Source organism: Herpailurus yagouaroundi, unplaced genomic scaffold (assembly GCF_014898765.1).
Source record: "Herpailurus yagouaroundi ecotype Mexico unplaced genomic scaffold, PumYag 77, whole genome shotgun sequence".
Lineage (NCBI taxonomy): Eukaryota > Metazoa > Chordata > Mammalia > Carnivora > Felidae > Herpailurus > Herpailurus yagouaroundi.
The window spans coordinates 56,119,697-56,141,227 of record NW_024412388.1 but is presented as its reverse complement, the minus strand read 5'-3'; the positions used below and the strand labels follow the sequence as shown (position 1 = coordinate 56,141,227).

Here is a 21,531-nt window from a genome sequence, read left to right as displayed (position 1 = left end):
GGGTATTATACCTTAACCAGTCAGGGTGAGCACTGCATTAATTACACCCTTCAAAACTGCATGTACGAAGGACTGTTTGATGATACTGGTCATTATTCCTATTAGAATGGGGATTTGGGAAAAATTGGCTTATGATAAAAACTTTGTATTTCCAAGATCCACTGCTTTAAGTTATTACCCTAAAATTTCTAACCCCACCCTTACCAAGCATGTCATCTACTTTGCCTTTTTTACTTTTCTGCTGTGCCCTCTGACAGGAGTACTAATGGTCAGTGAAAGTGCCAAACACGGTGGAGGATGAAAGCAGCATGGGCTTAAAGTGCTCAATAGGGTCTGTCTCTAGATCCACTGTTTCAAGTCTTCGGAAGGAAATTGGTAATAACTTCATATTTTATTGACTTTATCCTATTACAAGAGTAATGAGTTTTTGGTGAAAAGAATGTAATTTAAAAACCTATGGTTAGAGATAGCCACTACAGCATCTTGGTGTATATTCTTCCAGGGTTTGTTTGTTTGTTTTGCATTGATTTATAAAAGTGAGATGATTCAATTCAGCCTTTTGAAACTGACCATTTCCATGTCCAATATTATACTTGTAAAATGCATGTATAGTATGCTTTTCATCAGTTCAAAGATCCATTCCAATTTCAGGCATGTTAAAATGGTGGGGGCAGGGGGAACATCCATCATGGAAATTGATGGCATATTAGAGATTAGCACTTTTTCCTACTCAGAGCATAAAGTAATGGTGTGTCCTAAAACTAGTGGAATCTTAGATTCCATAAAACTGTTATATAGATTATGGTTTAACCAGGTACCTACTGAAGGGCATTTAGGCCCCCCTCTCCATTTTAATGTATGGTGTGATCAGTCCTTTATCCTATTTGATGTTTATACTGTTCTTTAGTCTGCATTGCTAGATGTGGAGTTGGTTTACTCAAATTTTATTGAATATTATTGTCCAACTGCTTCCAGAAAGCCAACTAACATTCCTGGTTGTGCACACCAGTTTATTCTAATTTGATACGTGAAAAATGGCATTATCTTTCATTCCTTTGATTATAGGTGATTGTTTTATGCTTACCAGGCAGTTACATGTGTTGTGAGTTGGCTCTACTCAGTCCATTTTACTTTAAAGTGTTGGCTTTTTTCATATTGATCTGTAAGAGCACCTAATTTAGTTATTTGGGGGCATATATAACTATTTTTATCTAACTTGGTGTGGTGTTTTGCAAAGTTTTAGTTTATTGGAGCTTTAGTATAGGCTGCGATGTAAAGATCTGACTTCTTTCCACTGACAGGCAATTGATTGAATTGCTTATCTTTTATTAGTGGAAAGGAAGAAACCTTTCTGATCTCTTAATTCTAGACAAGTGATTTACTTGAGAGTTCACCTATCAGCCTTTCATAGGGTGGATACTATGAATGTCCAGGAGTCCTGCAGGTTAGGAAGAGAAAAACTGGGCTCCTTTGGAGGACTTGAGCTGAGATATTGGAACAGATCACAACTGTATCATGAAGGAAAAAGACAGCCTAATGGAGAAAAACCAAGAATCGAACATAGGGGATTGACAAGAATAGAATGTGCCTAGCTGGCATGTTTTTCACTGGCCTCAGGGCATTGGTGAGTTGCAGCTGTGGGCTATTAATGGAAGCTGAGAAATTAGGACAGAAGGGAAAAGTCAGTAAAGGGAAAGAACTAGATAACACTAGTTTGACTTTCTTATTGCCTAAAAGGAAGACAGAGACCCAGGAAGTAGAATCTCTAGCTTCTGGGAAAGAGGGCCCTTTCAAGGGGCAATGTAAGACAAGAATCTCTGCACAAGAATTAGTGGTGGAGATTCCCATGAATCCATTAAGAGTAAACTTGGACTCAATTTGTAGTATTTAGGTCTCAGAATTAAGGAGTTTGATGTGTTTCAGTAGAGCAGAGATTTCCGTGTTGGCTTTGGGATGTATGGAAGGCGTGAGGATTAAAATCATAGCTAATTTTCCTGTGTAATGAAAGTTGGGTGTATGAATATTTATGAGTTCCACCTAGTCCTGGTTAAAGGAGGCAGCCCAATTTGGTATTTTGACTGCATCTGCAGGATGAGGGGATTGTAATCAAAAACTACTTGGCAAGGGCAGAACAGGGTTACCCATCCTCTGTCATTCATGGAAAGAGGATATTTTATCTGGCAGAGTGAGCAGCCAAAGGCATGCTCAAATAGGTCTTTAAAATAAGAACCACTGCTACATGTATTATATAGCAATGCTGTCAGTGAACAGTAGAGTAGAATGTTGGGAATGAAGAACAAATACAAACTTAAGTGTCCCAACAAAAGGAAGCAGGCACAGCTAGATTGGCTTCTGGAACAGAAGGAACAAGGTGAAAACAGTGGTAGGTGATGGCTCCTTAATTTTACTGATAGCCTACTGTGAACCAGGTATGGTGTGAGGGAAGCAGATCGTTCCTGCCTTCAAGTTATTTACAGTCCAGTAAATTCTTTATTTTTACTTTCTAGGAACACAAATAACTGTAGTATCACTTGGGAAAGGGAAAGGGTCTAGAGGGGTAATAGGGAGACTGGGAGTTGGGTGTTGGGTCCGAGTGGGGAGGGGAAGAATGACTAAGATGGGTATCAGGCCAGCAAAAAAAAAATCGGAGCTAGGTAAAGCAGGTATTGCAACAAGAGAAGTTGGCTCCCATTGTCAAGAGGTGACAGGTTAGCCTGCTTCTGAGGAGGTGGCCTTGTCTGTTACGACCCACTGTAAACAGTCAAACAAGGGGCACCGCATCCTGGGTATAGACAAACGCTGAAGCTGCTAAGATTCAAGAAACCATGTGTGGAGGTGCTGAGCAGCACCTAAATAGAGTAGAATAGGGATGTAAGGAAGGAACTTGCTAAGCTTTTCAAAGAAAGCCTGAAAGAACTGTATTAAATCTGGAATGGCAGGAAGCATAAAGAATTGAACATGAACAAGCAGAGCAAATGTTCATCATTTGAGTTCCTAGAGCTCTGAGGGACATTTGGTAAACCAAAGCGGTCTCAGTGCCAGTGTTTGGTTTGGGATCAGGCTGGGGTGTAGGCCCTGGGCTTGACAGGGATTTAAGAAGGTTTCTTGGACTTTTCATCCTGTTACTTTGGAAAGGGTACTATTAGCATTTTGAAAAGACTTCCCTTACCAGCTTAGCAGAAGGGCTTACAGTGAAGGGATAGAAGCAGTGATGGGGTGGGGAAGGTGACAAGCCAGTGGCCACAGCTTTAAGTGAATACAACATGTATCATGTTTCAAGTTCATGCTGGGAAAAAGAATTACCCCCTAGGCTCAGTTCAGCATCAGTTCTGTCTTCCTGAGGAAGGAAAAGCAGGATGCCTTGGGGAGAAAGGGTTGACATAAGTGAGTGCAACCATTAGACCTTGAGATAGCCCTGATCCTGAAGGCAACAGCTGCTACAGCAGAAAGAAGAGGAAACAAGGTGACAGAAAGCCTTTGGCCCACTCCTTTCCAAAACCTTGGATTTCAGAGAGGGGAAGCTGTTTGCCCAAGGTCATATTGCGGGTTTACAGGAACTTCCCACCAGTAAGTTGTTCTTGATTCACTGAAAGAGAGTGAAGACAAAATAAAACAATAGGAAAACTAGCAAAAAGGTGTATTTGTACAGGCTTTCACAAATAAGAACAGTCATGACCATTTGGGAGCCCTTGTAATACTGATGTTCACCATGATCTTTTACATCCTCCTCTGTAAAACTGGGTTGATCTGTTTTGAAGACTCATTGTAATTCTTACTGGTGGATCCGTAATTTAGACCTGTGTCCTCCTATATGTGACTAATTACAATCAAAATTCACTTCTCAGTCATACTAGACATTCCAAAGTGGTCAGTAGCCAATGTGGTTCATATCAACTGCAGTGAACAGTAAAGAAATGTAGAGAACATTTCTGCCTTAGGCCTATTGGATGCTTCTGATCTAGGTGTATGACTTGGTATGGAGTAGCAGCTTTATAAAGCTTGGATTCTTAGCCCTTGCTAGTAAGAGCCTTGGTTTCCATTCTATCATTTCCCTTTACTGGCCAACCTGGCAAAGAAAGTTGTGGGAACCCAGATTGGAGTCTCTAGGTACACACGGTGTACCATTGAATCTTGGATAACACAAGTTTGAACTGTGTGGGTCTACTTAGGTGGATTTTCTTCAATAAATACGGTACTATAAATCTTTTTCCTTACGATTTTCTTAACATTTTTTTCTCTAGCTTCAAGAATACAGTATATAAAATACATCTACAAGACAAGTGTTTATGTTACCAGTAAGAGTGGTCAAAAAGTGAACAATGGTTAACTTTCTGAGGAGTCACAAGTTATGCAGATTTAAGCCTGTGCCCCTAACCCTCACATTGTTCAAGGGTTAACTGTAGTCCTAAGGCTCTGGAGAAGGCAAGACAGGCATCTGGGTTACAGCCAATTCTCAGTTCCCAAGACAAACCCTGGGCTTTTTGTTTGCCCTCTATTTGGAAACGGACCTGATAGCAGCACCTCAGAGGTGATGACCACTGGAGCAGTGTGGGCTGGGGATGAGAGACACATTGGGGGCTGGGAGCACATGGACTTTCCAAGCTTCACCACTCACAGCATGAGGGAGCTGCACCCCATCTTTAACCGATCCAGAGTCAGCTTCTTATCACAGGAGAAGGTGAGTGGGTGAAGAGAACTTGAGGGGAAAATGGAAAGAGAGATGTGCTGAGGCTTTAGTTCTTCCAGAGGATCAGTTATAGGAGCTTCATGTGAAGGAAGATACTCTATGTTGGAGGGTAAGTATCCCTCATGGGTGGGAAGGTAGTCCACTGGGAGTACTGTCACAGGGCCAGCTAGGTGTCCTGGCTTTGAGTCAGGGCTCCTGCTCCCCAACATCTTGTACAGATCCACTAGTCCTGTCTCTGCTATGAGAGCTTTGGGAGGTGGTAGGCTTGAGGCACTATATCCTGTGTCTTCCTCAGAGGTATAGTGACCTTGGATTTCTTGTCCCTTGTCTGGCCAGTTGGGGTGATGAGGATGTCTGAAGACTGGGGTCACTTGATGCAGGACTTCACTGATGACCAGAGGCTCAGGTTCTTCAGGAGTGGGCCAGTCTGTCAGGAGCCTGTCCAAGGGTAGCTGCATCTTCTCCTGAGAAAGGGGAGGAACGGGCTAATAATACAGCTCTGTTACAGAAGTATCCTTTGACAACTGACTTCAGGGTTCTGAAAGGCCTTGCAGCCTGCATCACCTGATTGGTTCTAGGTGGGACATCATGGGACCTTGACTTTGTGGCAGGAGTGAAATAGTTAACATCGTCAGGGAGCAGACAGGAGCCATGGACTTCTCAACCCCCTGCCAATGAGTGGTTACCTACCAAACTTAACCTTCAACCAGACTATTTCTGAGGAGTCCAACTGCACTAGCTATTTCTTAGGATAGGGAACATGGTGGGTGCAAAGGGAAGGCTGAGCTTGCCTCCGTCTAGGGGAGGAGGCAGGGAGGACTTTAGAAGTCACACTAGAGCTGAATCTTGAGAGAGACTTTCCAGGTAGGAAAGTGATGGGCAAGGAGGACTGGTCTATTCTGGAACATGCTAGTTCTCTCTTTTGACAGGTAAACGGAAGCTTTGGAAATATAAGGTCACATGATGAAGAGAATTTTAAGGGATGCTAGTGAGTTTGAGCTTTGATACAACTGAACGGTTCAGGGTAATAATCTCCTCAGTTCTGCTCTTAAAGACCCTCTGGAGTAACTTTTGGAAAAAATTTTCATCTTTTTTTCCCCTATAGCTAATTTTTTCTACTCTTATCTTGGTCAGCATCACTTCAGTTACCAGTTCTTTAATGTCCAATCTCTTTCCTTTCCAAACTTACTATAGATTCCTGAGTCTTCCAGGTCCAACCACTCTGTTAACATTTCTCTTTCTGGGCTTCATTGGGCTCTACCTACCCCCTCAAAACTCTTTCACACTGCTTGATCTTTTTAAAGCAGAGTTCCAAAGCCTGTAACAGCTCAGACTTACATAGTGAAGCTTCCCAGCCTGTAGTTTGGCAGTCAGGTTCCTGCACCTTCCTCTACCTCCCCATATTTCCATTCAAAAACTTTCAGGCACACCATCCTGGTCTTACTAAGCACATTACTAAGCCACCAACACACTTGGGCTTCCACTGCTAGCCTCCCACCCTCCTGTTTTCTGCACCTTTTTCTGCTTGATGCCTTCCTCTTTCATGAAGGCCTTCTTTGTACATGATGTTTTATACGGTCAATTTTTTTTGTTTTGTTTTGTTTTTTACATGTCCGTAAGCCATCTGTGAATAGAGATCTTTCATGCCTGAAGGGAAGAGTAGGATGACAGGGAAAACCCTGAGGACTACTCCCAACTCTGATATTCAATAGCCTGAGAAATCTCCATCAACCTCTCTGGCTTTTTGTTCCCTCATCTGTCAAATGCCAAGTTGTGCAAGAGTGGTTTTTGGTCTGGACTTGCTTCTGATGTCCCCTTCCTTTCCTTGAGCATGACAAGCATCCAAAAGTGAATGATGGTGAGGTCTCGGGACAGACTTCCACAAAGGACACTGACAAGCTAGAGGGTAAGTGCGTGTGTGGGGTTTTTTGGGGGGTGGGCGTGGGGGGAAGTGTTCTTTTCTGATGGTTACTCAAACTGGCCCTGGCACAACAGTCTGGCTTGGAAGATGGCCTTCAGCTCTGGGAAGCACAGCTGCCATTTTCTTTGCTTTGGCTGCCAAAGCACGGTTACCCCAGATGTGGGAGGGACTATACGGGGTACAGAAATGGCTTATTTTTTTCCATAAGTGGGGCATTTGCTCTGCCTTCTTGAAGGCTTTGGCCATATTGGTAGAGCCTGCTCCTCAGAGTGTGTACAAAGCAGGCTCTCTGGGTAACATGTCCTAGGGCAAGTCCTCAGGTATCTCAAGGGCATTGTTTAGCTTCTACAGGCTCAAAATGGAGAACATCCTAGTGATCGCCTTTATGATTTGGCCTTTCCCTCCAGAGCTTAAAGACCTGTTTTTTAGCCACATCTTAAGAAGTACAGGGATCTAAGGCCTGAGAATTTTGTTGGAGGTGAAAGACTGTTGTGCTTCTGATGTCTGCCTCAGCCTCTAACGGGAGAGAAGGGTCTTTAGAAGCAGTCTGCCCACTTCAAGGGTCAAGTGACATGGGGTTCTGAGGTTGCCTCAAGGCCATCACCACAGATGCCATGTTTAAGCTAAATTTTATTTTCTAATTTACTGGGCTTTTTTTGGTTTTTTGTTTTGCAAAAGACATATATATGCACATCTTTTTGTAATGAAAGAGAGACTCTGTAATGCAAATTAAGTGGCCCTCTTATCTCCAAGTCACTACCCAAAGCCAACCAACATTATCAGTTTCCTATGTAGGCTTCCCAGAAATATCCTATACATTGCTGGAGTTGAGTGTATATAAAATTTCTCTCTTTATACAAATTAAACCCACTTCAGACAGTTGTTACAAAAATTTTTTTTTTACCTTTAGGTGTCTTAGGGACTTTTAGACACATTATAGATCTCATTTATAATATCCTGTTTTATGGATGTACCCACATGTTTAACCTGCTCCCCTGGTGGCAGGTTCCATTATGCCCAATTTTTTGGCTTCTATTTATAATGCTACAATGAACTTCAGGCCTATGTATGGCAATTTCTTTCATCTTTTTCCTTGTTACTGTCTCTAACCCTTTGTATGTCTTTCTCAGCATTTCTTCTAGGTTTTTATGGGCCCTTTATAGGCCTTGTCTGCCTCTGTATCCCCTCATGCTCAAACAGGCAAACAGAGACCATGACGCCAAAGCTACAAGTTTGGGAGCCAGGTGTCCGGGACTGACCCAGAGCTGCTTCCCACTGTGCTATTTCAGGCTCTTAGGACTTGGGACTGTGGAATGTCAGCATTGGAAGACAGGGATCTTAAAGCTCAGCTGACTCAGCTCCTGGTACTTGAATCCCCTCTGACACTAGCATTGGTATCCTTATTGAGTGCATGACCGTAGATCATTGCAAGATTGCCACCAAGTGAGGGCCCAGTGTGTGAATACCTCTTCAGTTAGCTGTTCAGCTCAGAGGTGTTGACTACTAGAAATACTCCGCTCACCCTATGCTTAAAGATCTTTTAGAGCCTATAATACAAAGGCAGATGGCACATTCTACTTGTATGTGAATCCAGGATCCACCATTTTAGCTGACTAGCATTAGGCAAGTTACTTAGTCCTCAGTGCCTCAGTTTTATCATCTGAAAAATGGGCATAACAATAGTACAGCTTCATAAAGCTGTTGTATGGATTAGATTTTAATGCTTGAGAAAGGTTTTTTTAAGTGCCTGGCATATAAAAGTTATATATATATATATATATATATATATATATATATATATATATATATATTTATATATATATTATAGATATAACTCATTGTGCTTGGCTTTATTGCACTTTGCAGATACTGTGTTTTGTTTTGTTTTGTTTTTTTACAAAATGAAGGTTTGTGGCAATCCTGCTTCAAAAAAGTCTACTGGCATAATATTTCCAACAGCATTTGCTCACTTTGTGTTTCTGTCATATTTTGGTAATTTTTGCAACATTTCAAACTTCTTCATTATTTGTTTTGGTGACTTGTGTTGAGTGATTATGACTTGCTGAAAGCTCAGATGAGGATTAGCATTTTTTAGTAATAAAGTGTTTTTAAATTAAGGTATATACGTTATGTTTTTAGACAGCGCATTGCACACTTAATAGACTACAGTATAGTAAAAACATAACTTTACTAGGAAACCCAAAAAGTCATTTACCTTTATTGCAGTATTTGCTTTATTGTGGTTTGAAACCAAATCTGCAATAAATCTGGCATGTGCCTGTATATATAAACATGAATATATTATTTTTTTGAGAGACAGAGTGCATGTGTGCAAGTGGGGGAAGGGCAGAGGGAGACAGAGAATCTCAGGGAGGCTCCATGCCCGGTTTGAGCCTGATACGGGGCTCGATCTCATGAATTCGAGTCATGACCTGAGCTGAAATCAAGAGTCAGTTACTTAACTGACTGAGCCACCCAGGCGCCCCTGAGTATATTATTTAATAATATAGTTATATACTATATTATATATAATTATGTATCCTGTATATAATATATATAAAATAAATATATAATCATATGTGCACATATATAAAAGCTACTATTATTATTATTGTTCTTGTTAATGTAACTTAACAGAGACAAAATCCCTCAATAGTGAAAGGAGATGTCAAGTGTGAGTCTTTCCGGAAATAAAGTGAAGGATCTTTGCCTTGTATGATGCATGTGCTTTACATGGCATCTTACTCAATCCTCACAAACAGTATACATGGGAGATATTATCAATTCCTGTTTTACAGAGGATGAAACTTGGGCTCAGATCATCAGGCAGGTTGCCCAAGGGCCATCCACATGGTGAGTGGCGAGGTGGGTCTGCACCCAAACTTTATTTCAAAGGCACTAATTGCAGTGACCTCAATTCCCACGGAGACAGACACGGCTGAAACCTGCTCTTTCCCCGAGCAGTGGCTGATACCACTACCTTCTGGCCTGAGGAAGGGTGTGGATGAGAGAATGCACTGCATAACTGAGGAGAAGAATCCTGGAGGAGAATGTCTAGCAGGTGTGAGAAGTAGAGTGTGGGGCTGCAAGGTCCTGGGCAACGGGAAGAATACTGGCATCCTGCCTTTGTCCCATTGGCTCCCCTTAAATGCACAGTGTTGCTCCATGTCCAGATGCCTCCAACTCCCAGACCCCTCACCCAAGATGACCAGCTTGCCCCCCGTGAGCTGTTCTCACCACCTCGGGCTATGCAGCAATGCCCTTCCCATCCTTTACTCTCCATTCTCCCATCTGCCAGCAGAGCAACCTCTCCTTTGAAACCTTCTCCTTGCACAATGGAATGACTGGCTTCCTGCCAACGCCAAAATAGTCTGAGCTCTATTTATCTGTTCAATGCTCAGGACAGGAAATGTCACAGTAAAGCTTCAGTTCTCTTAAATTTGGATGAGTCAGGCTAGTGCTCAGCAAATGGCAAAAATACTTGCTTTTTTATGTCTTTTGAAGAATGGAGGTGAGGAGGGAACCTATGGCATAGAGAGGAATGAAAAGCTATGGGTCTTTTAGTCTTTTGGGCATAAGCTTCAGAAAATTCCTGTGTATGGGAGTGTTGACTCAGTTGGTAACCTAGCACTAGGGGCTTCAGCTTATCCATAGGGACTAATAAGCACCTAGGTCTCCTGATAACTAATGGGAAACTTAGATCACTGGAATTCTATCAATTCACCACTAAGGCATTATAACCTTACCTCCACAGTGGGGTATTTCTTGGCCCAAGTACTATTGGCTGGGTCTGGAATTTCTTTACTACACCACTGAGGTCTGAGGGCTGAAAGGAGAACAAATACCCTATAGATAAAGAAAACAATGACATTTGGTTAAGCATGCACACACACAGTGGCATGGAAGCATCAATTCTTAGTGCGGTGATTTCATGGTAGGAGTGTGCAAATGAATAAAAAAACACTGAAGGAGAAAGATGATGCATCATCCAAGGCTAGACTAGTTTTCTCTGAAGTTCAGATAGATGATAGAGTCATGATGCAACCATTTGGAGTTTGCTAAATAAATTATGGAACTTTTACTCAACAAATGTTTAGCTGTCACTGTCCAGCCATGCATTCATTCAACAAGCACCGACTGAACCCCTAATTATGTTGAGCACATGCCATATCCTGGGGATGAAAAAACAAACAAGAAGACATGGTTCCCACCTGTGGAGAACTTACTATTTAGTTTAAAATGTTTATAAAGAGTTTGTTATATGCTAACTAACTTGGATGTAAATCTAAAAAAAAATTTTTAAGGTTTGTAATAACGGGTAAAGTATTATGCTAAAAGGAAAACAAAAACAAAAACCACCACAACAAAGAACAAAACAGGAACAATAACAATGTTTAAAAAAAAATGCCTAGGAAAAAAATACCATATGGAAATATCCAAACTGTTAACAGTAGTTGTACTTGATGATCAGAAGAACTATGGGTCTTCTTTTTTCCTTTATCCTCTCTGGTTTTTTAAAAATACCTTAAAATGTGTTTATATTACTTTTATGACATGAAGGGAAAAAAGTCCTAAAAATGTTTCTAATAAATGCATGTGAGTTAAATGTTTTCATTATTTTTTAAAAATTCAAAGCGAATATGAAACATTTTTGAAGAATTGGCTTTAATAAGCTTTGATGTTTAATAAGAATGGAAAGCTTTCAGGATGTTTAGCCCTTTGAAGCAAGTGATGTGTCTGTGTGACTGGTTTCTCTCCGAACAACTGTGAGCAGAGGTACCTGTGACCCAGTACAGATCATGCAGATGAGGACAATGTCCAAGGGATGCCGAGCCACTAAAGCAGAAGACAACGGGGTCCCTAATGACTGTGTGGAGCATGGCTGCCAAACAACCTGGATGACTTACTTCAGGACTATTATGTGGGAGAGAAATAAACTATTTTTAAAGCCATATATCTGGGGGTGTTTGTTTTCTTTTAACAAAAAAACCTTTCACCCTAACTGGTAATATTTCACTGAAGAGGATGAATGTGATCCTACTTGATTCCATTTGAATTCAACTTTTTCAAAGTCTACCTAAAGAGAGCTCTGCTTTGAAGCATCTATCACATATGAGAGCTTCAATAAATGTAAAGCCTTTCAGATAAGTTCAATGGCTAGTAGAATGACTTTGAGCTAGTTTCATTTTGACCTCTTCTCTTACTTTACACAACATTTGAAGAAAACTCTTTATCGAATAACTCTAAAAAATTCTCTTTACAAAATAATGCCTAAAGAAATTGTAGAAAATAAATAGAACTAAAATCCCGTTATTCTATATCCTGGTAAACTACCATTCATTAATATTTTGGTGCATATCCTTGGGGTAGAGAGCATTAATCACTACCCAATACTCCCTCATCCTCTTCCTTAGGAAAAGGACCCTGATTTACTGGGATGACAACAAGCCCAGCTGTAGGACCGCAATTTTAAATCTCCCTTGCTCCAGTTCTGGCCAATGTGTAATCAGAAGTATCATGTCTGACTTCTTCATGTAAAAGCTCCTGAAAAGGGAAATATGGGTACCTTGCTTCTTTCTCCCTATAGTTGTAGAATGCAGGCATGATGGCTATAGTTCCTGCAGTCATTGGACCATGAAGTGAGCTTGTGGAAGCCAAGTCCGGATAATGGCACAAAAAAGATCAAAGGAGCCTAGATGCCTGGTGACTACAGAGCTACCACACCAGCCCTTAACCTGAATTTACTTCCTTAGCCTGGGCAAGAAAGTCCAGGGCTAGCTAGTTTAAGTTCTATTATTTGGCATATAGAACCAAATTTAATGCTAAATGGTCTGTCTTACATATAGGTATGCATGTGTACATGTACTTTTTAAAGTACATACTGCTTTGCAACCTTTTTAAAATGTAATATTGCAAATATATTTTCTGTCTTTAATGGATATAATATGCTATACAGCATGAGATAATGTGATGTAGTAAAACAACCTCATCTCACTGGATATTCAGGTTATTTCATATTTTCCTTCAATGAACGATACTTTAGTGAACGTATTTGCCATTAAATATCTGCATATACTTAGACTAAATTTCCAGTTAGGAATTGATAGGTTATAGGTCTATTTTAAAACTTTAAAAAAAAATTTAACATAATACTGTTGTCCAAGAAAGTTGAATAAATTTAGTCTGCTACCAGCAATGTATGAGAACGTACGTTTCTTTGACTCATAGTGGCAACAGCTATTGTCATTTTAAAAAAAATCACATTGCTGAAATTGGAAAATGTAACCAACTCACTTTTGCCGGAAGTAACGCGTTGAGAAAATGCCCACTATGACGACAGCAACGCAAATGCTTGGTGCCACAAACACACTCCAATTGGCTTTACCTGAAAAGTTAGCAAACCCTGTGACTAAGTTATCTTCAAGGAACATCTTAAAATACTCGAATGAACCTACCCAGAACTACTGGCTGGCACCTACCCAGAACTACTGGCTAGCTAGATGGGCTCAGGAAAAAGGCCAACTTGTTTTTGTTCTTTCAGCTAGGGAGAAGGGCCCTAAGGGATCCAGTTCTATGGTTCTAAGGAAGGGGCTCCTTCCTCTAACAGGGGCAGAAAGAAAGTGAGTGTGGTGTTCCAAGCACTGGCTGTGAACTGGGAGCCCTGAATTCTAATCCTGACTTTCCACTGTTATGTGATCAATGGACTTCAGATTCCTGATCTACAAAAGGTGAATGATGACATCTGCCCTGCAGGTTGTTGTGAAGATTAGAGATGGTGTATATAAAGCACATGGCAATGCATCTGAACATAGGAAGCCCTTGAGAAATGGTATTACTGATTTTAACAAACCACTGGATAAGCCTTCTAACTAGGGTCTTTGAAATTGTTTGGATTCCTTGCTATGAAGATGTATTTTGCTATGTGTTGGGATTCTTCATTAATTCATCCATTTATTATTAGTAGTATATTCTTTATTATTATAATTATTATTCATTCATTATTATTAACCATGTATCAGGCCCTTTTAGGTGCTGGGATACAAAGATGAGGAGGACATGGGCTCTGTTGTCTTAAGTCATTAATCTAGTCCAGGAGATAGATGCGTAAACATGTAAATAAATCATGATGCCATGGGATATGCATTTTTACAAAAGGCATGTACAAGGCAGTGTAGCAGGGAACAGCATGGGAAATAATCCCAAGGGCAGCCCAGGATGTTGTCCCAAAAGGCATGATGTCAAAAGTTCAGGTTTGGAGGGTGGAGCCAGCAAAGCAGTCAAGTTAGGGAAGCAGACTAGACAGAACTATACAAAGGCATGGAACCTTCAGGCAACTCCAGGCAGTCTGGTCACACTTTCAAGTATGAAAGATGAGCGTGTGGTAGAGGACGAAGCTAGATGGGTGAACAGGAGCAGATCATGCGGGGCTTGGTGACGAAGCAGTTTGAATTCTAGCTTCAAGGTCCCTGGGGAACCACTGATGGGCTGCGATGGAGGTGGGATGTCAACATGGAGCAAGGTATCTTGCAGAAAGATTCTTCTGGTAGAGTGCAGGACAGGTTCAGGAGGAGCGTGAGCAGGGAGGGACTAGCAGGCGTGTCACCAGGGCTGAACAGGGTGTTGATGCAGGCAGTTTTGTTACCACCCCACGCAATCAGCACAATCTGACATTTCTTTAGCATCTGTCTTCCTTCCTGGGCAGATGGGGCAAGTATGGAGTACCACAGGTAGAAAGATGCTGAGTTTTAATTGATTAGTTGCTCACAAGTTAACTTTTGTGCTAGCGTGCTAGAAGATGAGAAGAGGGTTTGTCAACTTTCCCAGTGGAGAAGTACCGGGCATAGAACAACAAAGTCCTAAATGATCAACCTGATACTCCATGTTGCAAAGCAAGAACAGCTTGTTTCATGCTTGGAGCAAGATGCAGGCACGTGCTGCCAGAGAGAACAGCACAATTTAGCCAGTGGAGAGAAGCCCATGTTTGCTAGGTCACTCAAATTTAACTCAAGTAACTAAATCTGAGTTTGATTTGTAGTTCTGCCACTTGACACTTCCATGACTTTGGGTAATCTTTCTGTACATTCTGAACCTTGTAAAAAGGCATCCCAATCCCTTGTTCCTTTATTCATTTTGAATTGAGTGCCTGATACTATGTGACCAGGTACAACAGTGTAAAGCAGGCACCTTGCGTGGTTGAGGTCAGGATTCAATGAGTAAAAGTACGTGTCATGAAGGGTGAAATGTGTCCTTTTACCCCAAAAATCCATACACTGAAGTCCTAACCTCCAGGACCTCAGAAAGTGACCATATTATGAAACAGGATCATTGCAGATGTAATTAGTTAAGATGAGGTCAAACTGGTGTAAGTAGCCCTAATCCAAGGACATGATCAGTGTCCTTAAAAATGAGGAAATTTGAACAAAGAGACACACACAAGGAAAACTCCATGTGAAGATGAAAGCAGAGATCTATAAGCCAAAGAACACCAAAGATTGCCACCAGATGAGAGGAGAAGCAGGGAACTGATTCTCTCATAGTCCTCAGAAGAAAACAAGCCCGCTGATACCTTGAACTCAAGACTTCCAGCTTCCAGAACTGTGAGAAAATAAACTTCTGTTGTTAAAGCCACACAGTTTGTGGCACTTTGTTACAAGAGCCCCAGCAAACCAGTACAGTGTGCAAAGCACTGAACACAACGACTGGTGCATAGTAACTACCTGATAGGCAATAGCTGCCATTGTTATTGTTGAGATTATTCTCATTAGTCACTGAACAGATATTTAGTGAACAAGTACTATGTCCTCGGCACCGAACCAGACCTTGAAGATAAACAGATACCAGTTCCTGCCTATTGGATTCAGTGTTGTGAAGAGGGGTCAAATGTAGTGCATTATGGAGGAATTACGGAGGTGCACTTGGGAAGGCTTCCTGGAGGAGGAAACACTTTGGCTGAGTTTTGAAAAATAAGTAGATACTTTCTCTACGCAGTGGTAGGGCAGTCCAGCTAAAGGAAACAGCAAGTGCAAAGATGGAACAGCAAGAAAGTAATTAATGAATTAAAGAAAATCTGATAATCTCCATGCCAAACATAGTGGGAGTATACACCTAGGTAAGAATCCAGGGTGGCTGTGCCATCTTTAAAGTTGTTTGCAACAATAAATTTCATATATAAATAAAAAATAAAAAAATAAAAAAAAATAAATAAAATAAAAAAAGATTAAAATAAATAAATAAATAAATAAATACATAAATACATAAATAAATAAATAAAGTTGTTTCCTACCTTGCAGATGAAATTCCCTCTTGTTTCCTGGGGGGCTTTCACCAGCAGCTGTCAGAGCTGTTATCCACAGGACATATCTTACTCCGGACTGCAGGCTGTCTATTGAATGTGAATTTGGGGATACCCTATAGGGAATTTCTGAAGGGAGGATAAAGATAGAAGAAAGGCACATGTTACAGGAACTATTTGAATGTGGGCTTTTACTTATTTTTGTTGTTGTTAATGTTTTAATTTGAAAGAGAAAAGCACATTGCTGTTTTAAAACTAATTTTTTTAAAACTACTAATTCATTAGTACTTAATATTTTGCTAGGCCCTAGACACTGTCATTTACGGAGGTCTCACTCTACAACATACCAAAATAATTTTCTGTGGCAAAATCTTTTGAAAGAACTTTCATCATTCTGCTTTGAAATTACTCAGCTGTAGTAATTCCTTTATTTCCTATGACTATACTGTTTCCAACATTTATTAGATATATTTGAGAACTCTTGGGGAGGAAATTAAATACACCAATTGTTTTCAGTGGAATTTTTAAGAAAGCTACGTTAGGCAATTAATGAAATAGACATTTAACATTAATTTTGATTTTCTGCTTTTTTGGGGTAGGTTCTAGATACTGGTCTTAATGAGTTTAACATGATGATCTGCTTCAATCTGACATAAAATCTAAAATTGAGATCAGTGGCACGTACATTGGATTTATTTGGCAGTTTAACTAGGTTATCAGTCCCTTACATTCTCAACACCCCTGCAGAGTTTCAGCAGGAAAGATTTTGGGTTTTTTGAGCAACACGCTAATGTTTTTTCCCTCCTGTAGTACATAGGCAATCTTCTTTTCCAGTGATCTGCTGGGTGTAAGGTTTGGACTGACTTCTCAAAAGCCAGGGCTGCGAGGCAGGAGGACTAGAAGATAAAGGGCAGAACTTTGGCACGAGTAACCTGCTGGCTCCCTCAGCTGACATGCACCTGGGTGGGTGATCAAAGTGGAAACCTGAACCCAGCACTTTTGAGCCTCAACTTCAGTTACCAGCTCAAAAACCCCAGGGCAGGTCAGACAATGCTCCTGTTTGCTAAATTTATTTCCACAGTCACAAATATTTATTGAGCTTGTGCTCTGGATAAGTCACTAAGTATACAAAGGCACAGAATCTGCCTCAAAGAGTTCACCAGCTAGTAGAGAAAACAGAGAGAGCCCTTATACTTCCCCCCACCCCTGATTACTATGGGTGACCAGCAAGGAGTCCTGTAATATCCATCCAAAGGGGCCTAAGCACATCACTTAACAGCTGTGACTATCAGAGCAATTTCTATATTCAACATCCTTTTTTTTTAATTTAATTTTTTAAATGTTTATTTATTGAGAGACAGCATGTGGCGGGGGGGGGGGGCAAAGAGAGGGAGACACAGAATCCGAAGCAGGCTCCAGGCTCTGAGCTATCAGCAGAGAACCCGATGTGGGGCTCAAACCCACAAACTGTGAGATCATGACCTGGGTGGAAGTCAGACACTTCACTGACTGAACCACCTAGGTACCCCTATATTCAACATCCTGTTGAGAAAAAGTACCATGTGGAAAATTTCCAAGCCTACTCTAACCTGATGAATTCGCACAGACTTAAACTATGTGATTAAACTAAAAAGAACTCTGTCTTTATTCCTATGGCAGAGGATTAAAAAGTTAATTTTGGAGAGACCTTCTCTCATCTTGCTGCAGCAAAGCATCAGTGAGCATCAGAGTCAACCATCCGACCGTGTGAAGGCACCCTTAACTCAGAGTGAAAGGAGACCTCAGAACAGAAAGGAAGGGTCTTGAAAGGTTTGCTGGGCCAAAAAAGTTTATACACAAACACACACACATATGTATACTTGGAGAATAAAAACAGAAACTCTATGGAGGGAGCAGTGAGGAGGGTGATGGCTCTCTCAGTTTGGCTAGCAAGATAGACCTGGTTGAGAAATGGGAGAAAGAAGTCATGCAGGAAATTCCGGTTCTGCTGCCTGGTCTGGGCTGTGATCACCAGCAGAGATAAAGGTGGGCATTCAATCCGTGGGGGGCTGAAACTTGAGGCTCAGGGTGGTTAAATGAGGCACCAGTTTAGGAAGATGGGATAGTTGCCAATCATTTGAAAGGCTGCAGGTAAGAAAGTCAAGTGGTACCAGACAAAAGAGCCACATTGTTACTGGAAACTAGTTATTACCTAACAATCTACATTGGTGTAACAAAGAGTAGGGCAGTATTCATTCCTGTATGCCTGGTACGCGGAGACAATGGTGAGCAAATTGCCCTGGCCTCTGCCTTCATGATGCTCAGAGTCTGTTGATAAAAACGGCCAAGTAGTAACAAAACCCAACATGTGTGCCAGTAGAGAAATGTGCTATTGGTGCACATGGCAGCATCAACACATTTCCAGAGGAGTGGCTGTGAACCGGAACCACCTGAGAGAGGCACTAAAATGCGGATGCTCCGCCCCAGGTGTAGCCCTCTCCTCTGCTCAGGCAGGGCAGAGTGCTCCAACTCCATTCTGCGTGTGGCCACAGTGCTGCTGCCCAGTGGACAGCTCCCAGACACATAGGACCGGGCCCCCTTCCTCGTTGGCTCGCCATCCTTCTCTTCGGTTTGTAATGCCTCTCTCTCTGGTATCTTTCTCCCTCCTCCTCAACCTACTGCCCTCTACCACTCTCTGGAGACTGCACCTGTGGCTTTGCCAATGATTTCTAGTTGCCAAATACAATAGGTAGTTGTCAGTCCTTGATTACAATGGTTACATCACTCTGTGTGCTTTTCCACCTCCCTTGGTAGATTGAGCTCTCTGAAGACAGACAGGTCTAATTCATCAATGAATGCTTACTGAATAAAAGGAAAACTGGTGTGAAGTAGACTTTGAATCTGCACCTCCTCTCCTTAAAAAAAATTTTTTTTTTAATTTTTATTTATTTTGAGAGAGAGAGAGAGCACGAGTGCAAGTGGGGGTAGGGCAGAGAGAGAGAATCCAAATCAGGCTCCAGGCTGTCAATGCACCTCCTCTCCTTTTAATTTATTTTAAAATGCCCTTATATAAACTTCAGGTTCATCAGATTTGTGGTAAAATAAGATACGTAGTTTCTTCAACATGTACAAGAGTAGCTCTAAGAACCAACTGACCATGTTGATTGTAAACAGACATCTTGGTTTCAATTCTGCTAAAATGCAAAGTGGGGGGTGTCCAAATGGCCCAGGAAGCGGTCTATCAATTCGTCATGTTCTGGGGTGCATTTCAGAAATAACTGACCCTGACGGGCCCAAAGTGGTTCTGTTCAAAGATATGTGCTGTTCATTAGTGGTGGATTAATTGACAGATTGTGAGGCCTTATAATGGAATTCTATAGAGCTGTTCAAAAAGAATGAGGCAAATCCATATGGACTGATGCAGAAAGAGGTCCAGCCTGTATTATTGAGAGGTAAAAGCAAAGTGTAGATCAGAATGCAGATGATTACCCTAAATATATGCATTAATTTTTCTGTTTTGTTTTGTTTTTTTCTGGAAGAGCATGTAAAGAACTGCTAACAGCCTAAGTATGGAGGAAGGGATAATTTACATTTTTGTATCTTTCTGAACTATTTAGGTGCTTTTACTATGTGCAAGTTGTATTTACATAATAAAAATTAACTAGCATTAAAAGTCATAACTTTCAGAAAAGCAATACTGAAGATTTTCTAAGGTCAAGAGAAAGGACCAACTTCTAAAGTTTTCCAGGTAAAAATCAATCTTGCAGGCAGCTCTCTGGCACCCACATCTCAGGTTACATTCTTCCTGGACCTAACAGCTCTCATGAAGGAATAAAAATATTGCTTCCTTATTTCTCTTGATTCTCAAGTTAGTTAAAAAATGTTGCTTCTTTATGATAAATGCTCCTGAAAGAAAGCCAGTTGCTTATGAAATAAAAAGAAGGTCAAGCCAGGAAAAAAACCCATAACAACTCTGAATAAATCAAAGATTAGAACATCATATCTGGCAAGTGACTTGGAGCTGCTACATAAATGAGAGATGAAATCATTTGAGATAATGTTCTAGCCAGAATTTAATTGCTTTAGATTTTTATAGTTATAGAATAATTATGGGTCATAAAAAGCTACCTAACTGTATTGTATTTTACCCATTTTAAGGAGAAAATAATATGCTATGATAGTGTTTGCAAATGTGGGGGATTCAGAAGTTCTAACCCATCCCTTACACACCTCAAGGGTCTATATAATAGTACTGATGTGCTGTTACTGCTTTTTCTTTTTAAATTTTTTTAACACTGATTCATTTTTGAGAGAGACAGAGCATGAGTGGGGGAGGAGCTGAGAGAGAGGGAGACACAGAATCTGAAGCTGGGTCCAGGCTCTGAGCTGTCAGCATAGAGCCCGACGTGGGGCTTGAACCCACAAACCACGAGATCATGACCTGAGCTGAAGTTGGACACTTAACAAGCTGAGCCACCCAGGCACCCCAGCTGTTACTGCTTTTTGAAATATCTCCCCATGTGAGGAGCTCCTTGAGAGCCTAGTCCATTACCTTCATTTCTTCAATTTGCTTGGCACATAACATATAGTCAGTAACTCTGTGTACGTGTGTGTTTAGATATCTTCCATTTTTTTTCACTCAATTAATTTCACAAATATTTACTGAGCACCTACTATGTGCCAGTCACAGTGTTAGCACCTGTGTGTATGTATGCACATGCGCATACTTGTGTTTTCCCAACATCTAAATAAGAAAGGCCCACTGCATTTGTGCCTCACACATACCACAAAGTTGAGGCTGGGAATTAGAGTCCTGTTCCTTCCAGTATATCCTGTAATGGAGGATGCAACCCATTTGCTCCTGGGCTGGAATTTCGTTCCATGAAATTACAATGTTCCCCTTTTCCTCTGAGATGGCATTAATGTGGGGGCCACTCAGTGGTGCTGCAAAGTAGAACACAGAAAGCTTTTGTCACCCTTTAAATCCAAACTATTGAACTAAAGTAAAATTCGGCAAAAGGTTCCAAGGCTCACCTTTGTGCTTAGAGTTACTCCGGATGGAGCTGCATCCTCTCTGGTCCCCCGACAGTGCACACACGCAGATTTCATAACAGCTGTAGGGTTTTATGTTCCCTGCAAGGAAAAGGGAGTTCTTACAACAGGTTTGGCATCACATGTGAGTCACTAAAGGGAGACATTTAAAAATTTCTGGACTGAGGGTGAAGGGATGACCTAAGTCACAAAATCTCAGCATCCTGTTTGCCAAGTTGCTGGCTTCTGGAAGCAACTGCTCCTACCTCTCAAGTTCACCTCAAGGTGAGCCAACAGGCAGACCTGAAGCTTCTTTCCGGGGTCAACATGATTAAGGAGACAAAAGCTATTCCATTTCCAACAAAGATTTAAATATAACCACAGAGACTGCTTTTGAAACAAAACTCACAAGGAAAAAAACCAAAAAACAAAAAAAAACCCCGCAAAACCCACTGACTTCTACAAGCAAATCATTTGCTATTTGCAGAGAAGTGCGACTGTTGTTTTGAACCTGAACCCTCTCCTAACTCCACAGACGCTTTTGGGGATCTGACAGGCAGCGGGATGGCACATTCTAACCAGGGCATGCTCAGTGTAATCCAACCCCTTGTTCCTTCCCCT

The 21,531-nt window shown here is 41.2% G+C and overlaps 1 protein-coding gene and 1 long non-coding RNA gene across 3 annotated transcripts in view; one reads left to right on the top strand and one right to left on the bottom strand.

Annotated features, from left to right (window-relative positions):
* Positions 1–4,300: 4,300 nt before the first annotated feature.
* Positions 4,301–21,531, bottom strand: part of IL12RB2 (interleukin 12 receptor subunit beta 2) — a 78,401-nt gene continuing 61,170 nt past the window's right edge. Inside the window, exons 11-16 of one of the 2 annotated variants that reach the window (XM_040470586.1) lie at positions 20,914–21,012; positions 20,665–20,823; positions 15,892–16,029; positions 12,903–12,993; positions 10,355–10,454; positions 4,301–5,151 (exon numbers count right to left, since the gene is read on the bottom strand). In XM_040470586.1, coding sequence (XP_040326520.1) covers positions 4,612–5,151; positions 10,355–10,454; positions 12,903–12,993; positions 15,892–16,029; positions 20,665–20,823; positions 20,914–21,012 — 1,127 coding nt within the window. In that variant the 3' untranslated portion in view covers positions 4,301–4,611. The remainder of the gene's footprint in view (positions 5,152–10,354; positions 10,455–12,902; positions 12,994–15,891; positions 16,030–20,664; positions 20,824–20,913; positions 21,013–21,531) is intronic. The other variant, XM_040470587.1, reaches the window with a different exon arrangement.
* LOC121027283 (uncharacterized) lies at positions 5,146–8,411 on the top strand. The gene is made up of 3 exons (XR_005788638.1): positions 5,146–5,450; positions 5,494–6,593; positions 7,739–8,411. It is a non-coding gene; the product is annotated as an uncharacterized LOC121027283 (long non-coding RNA).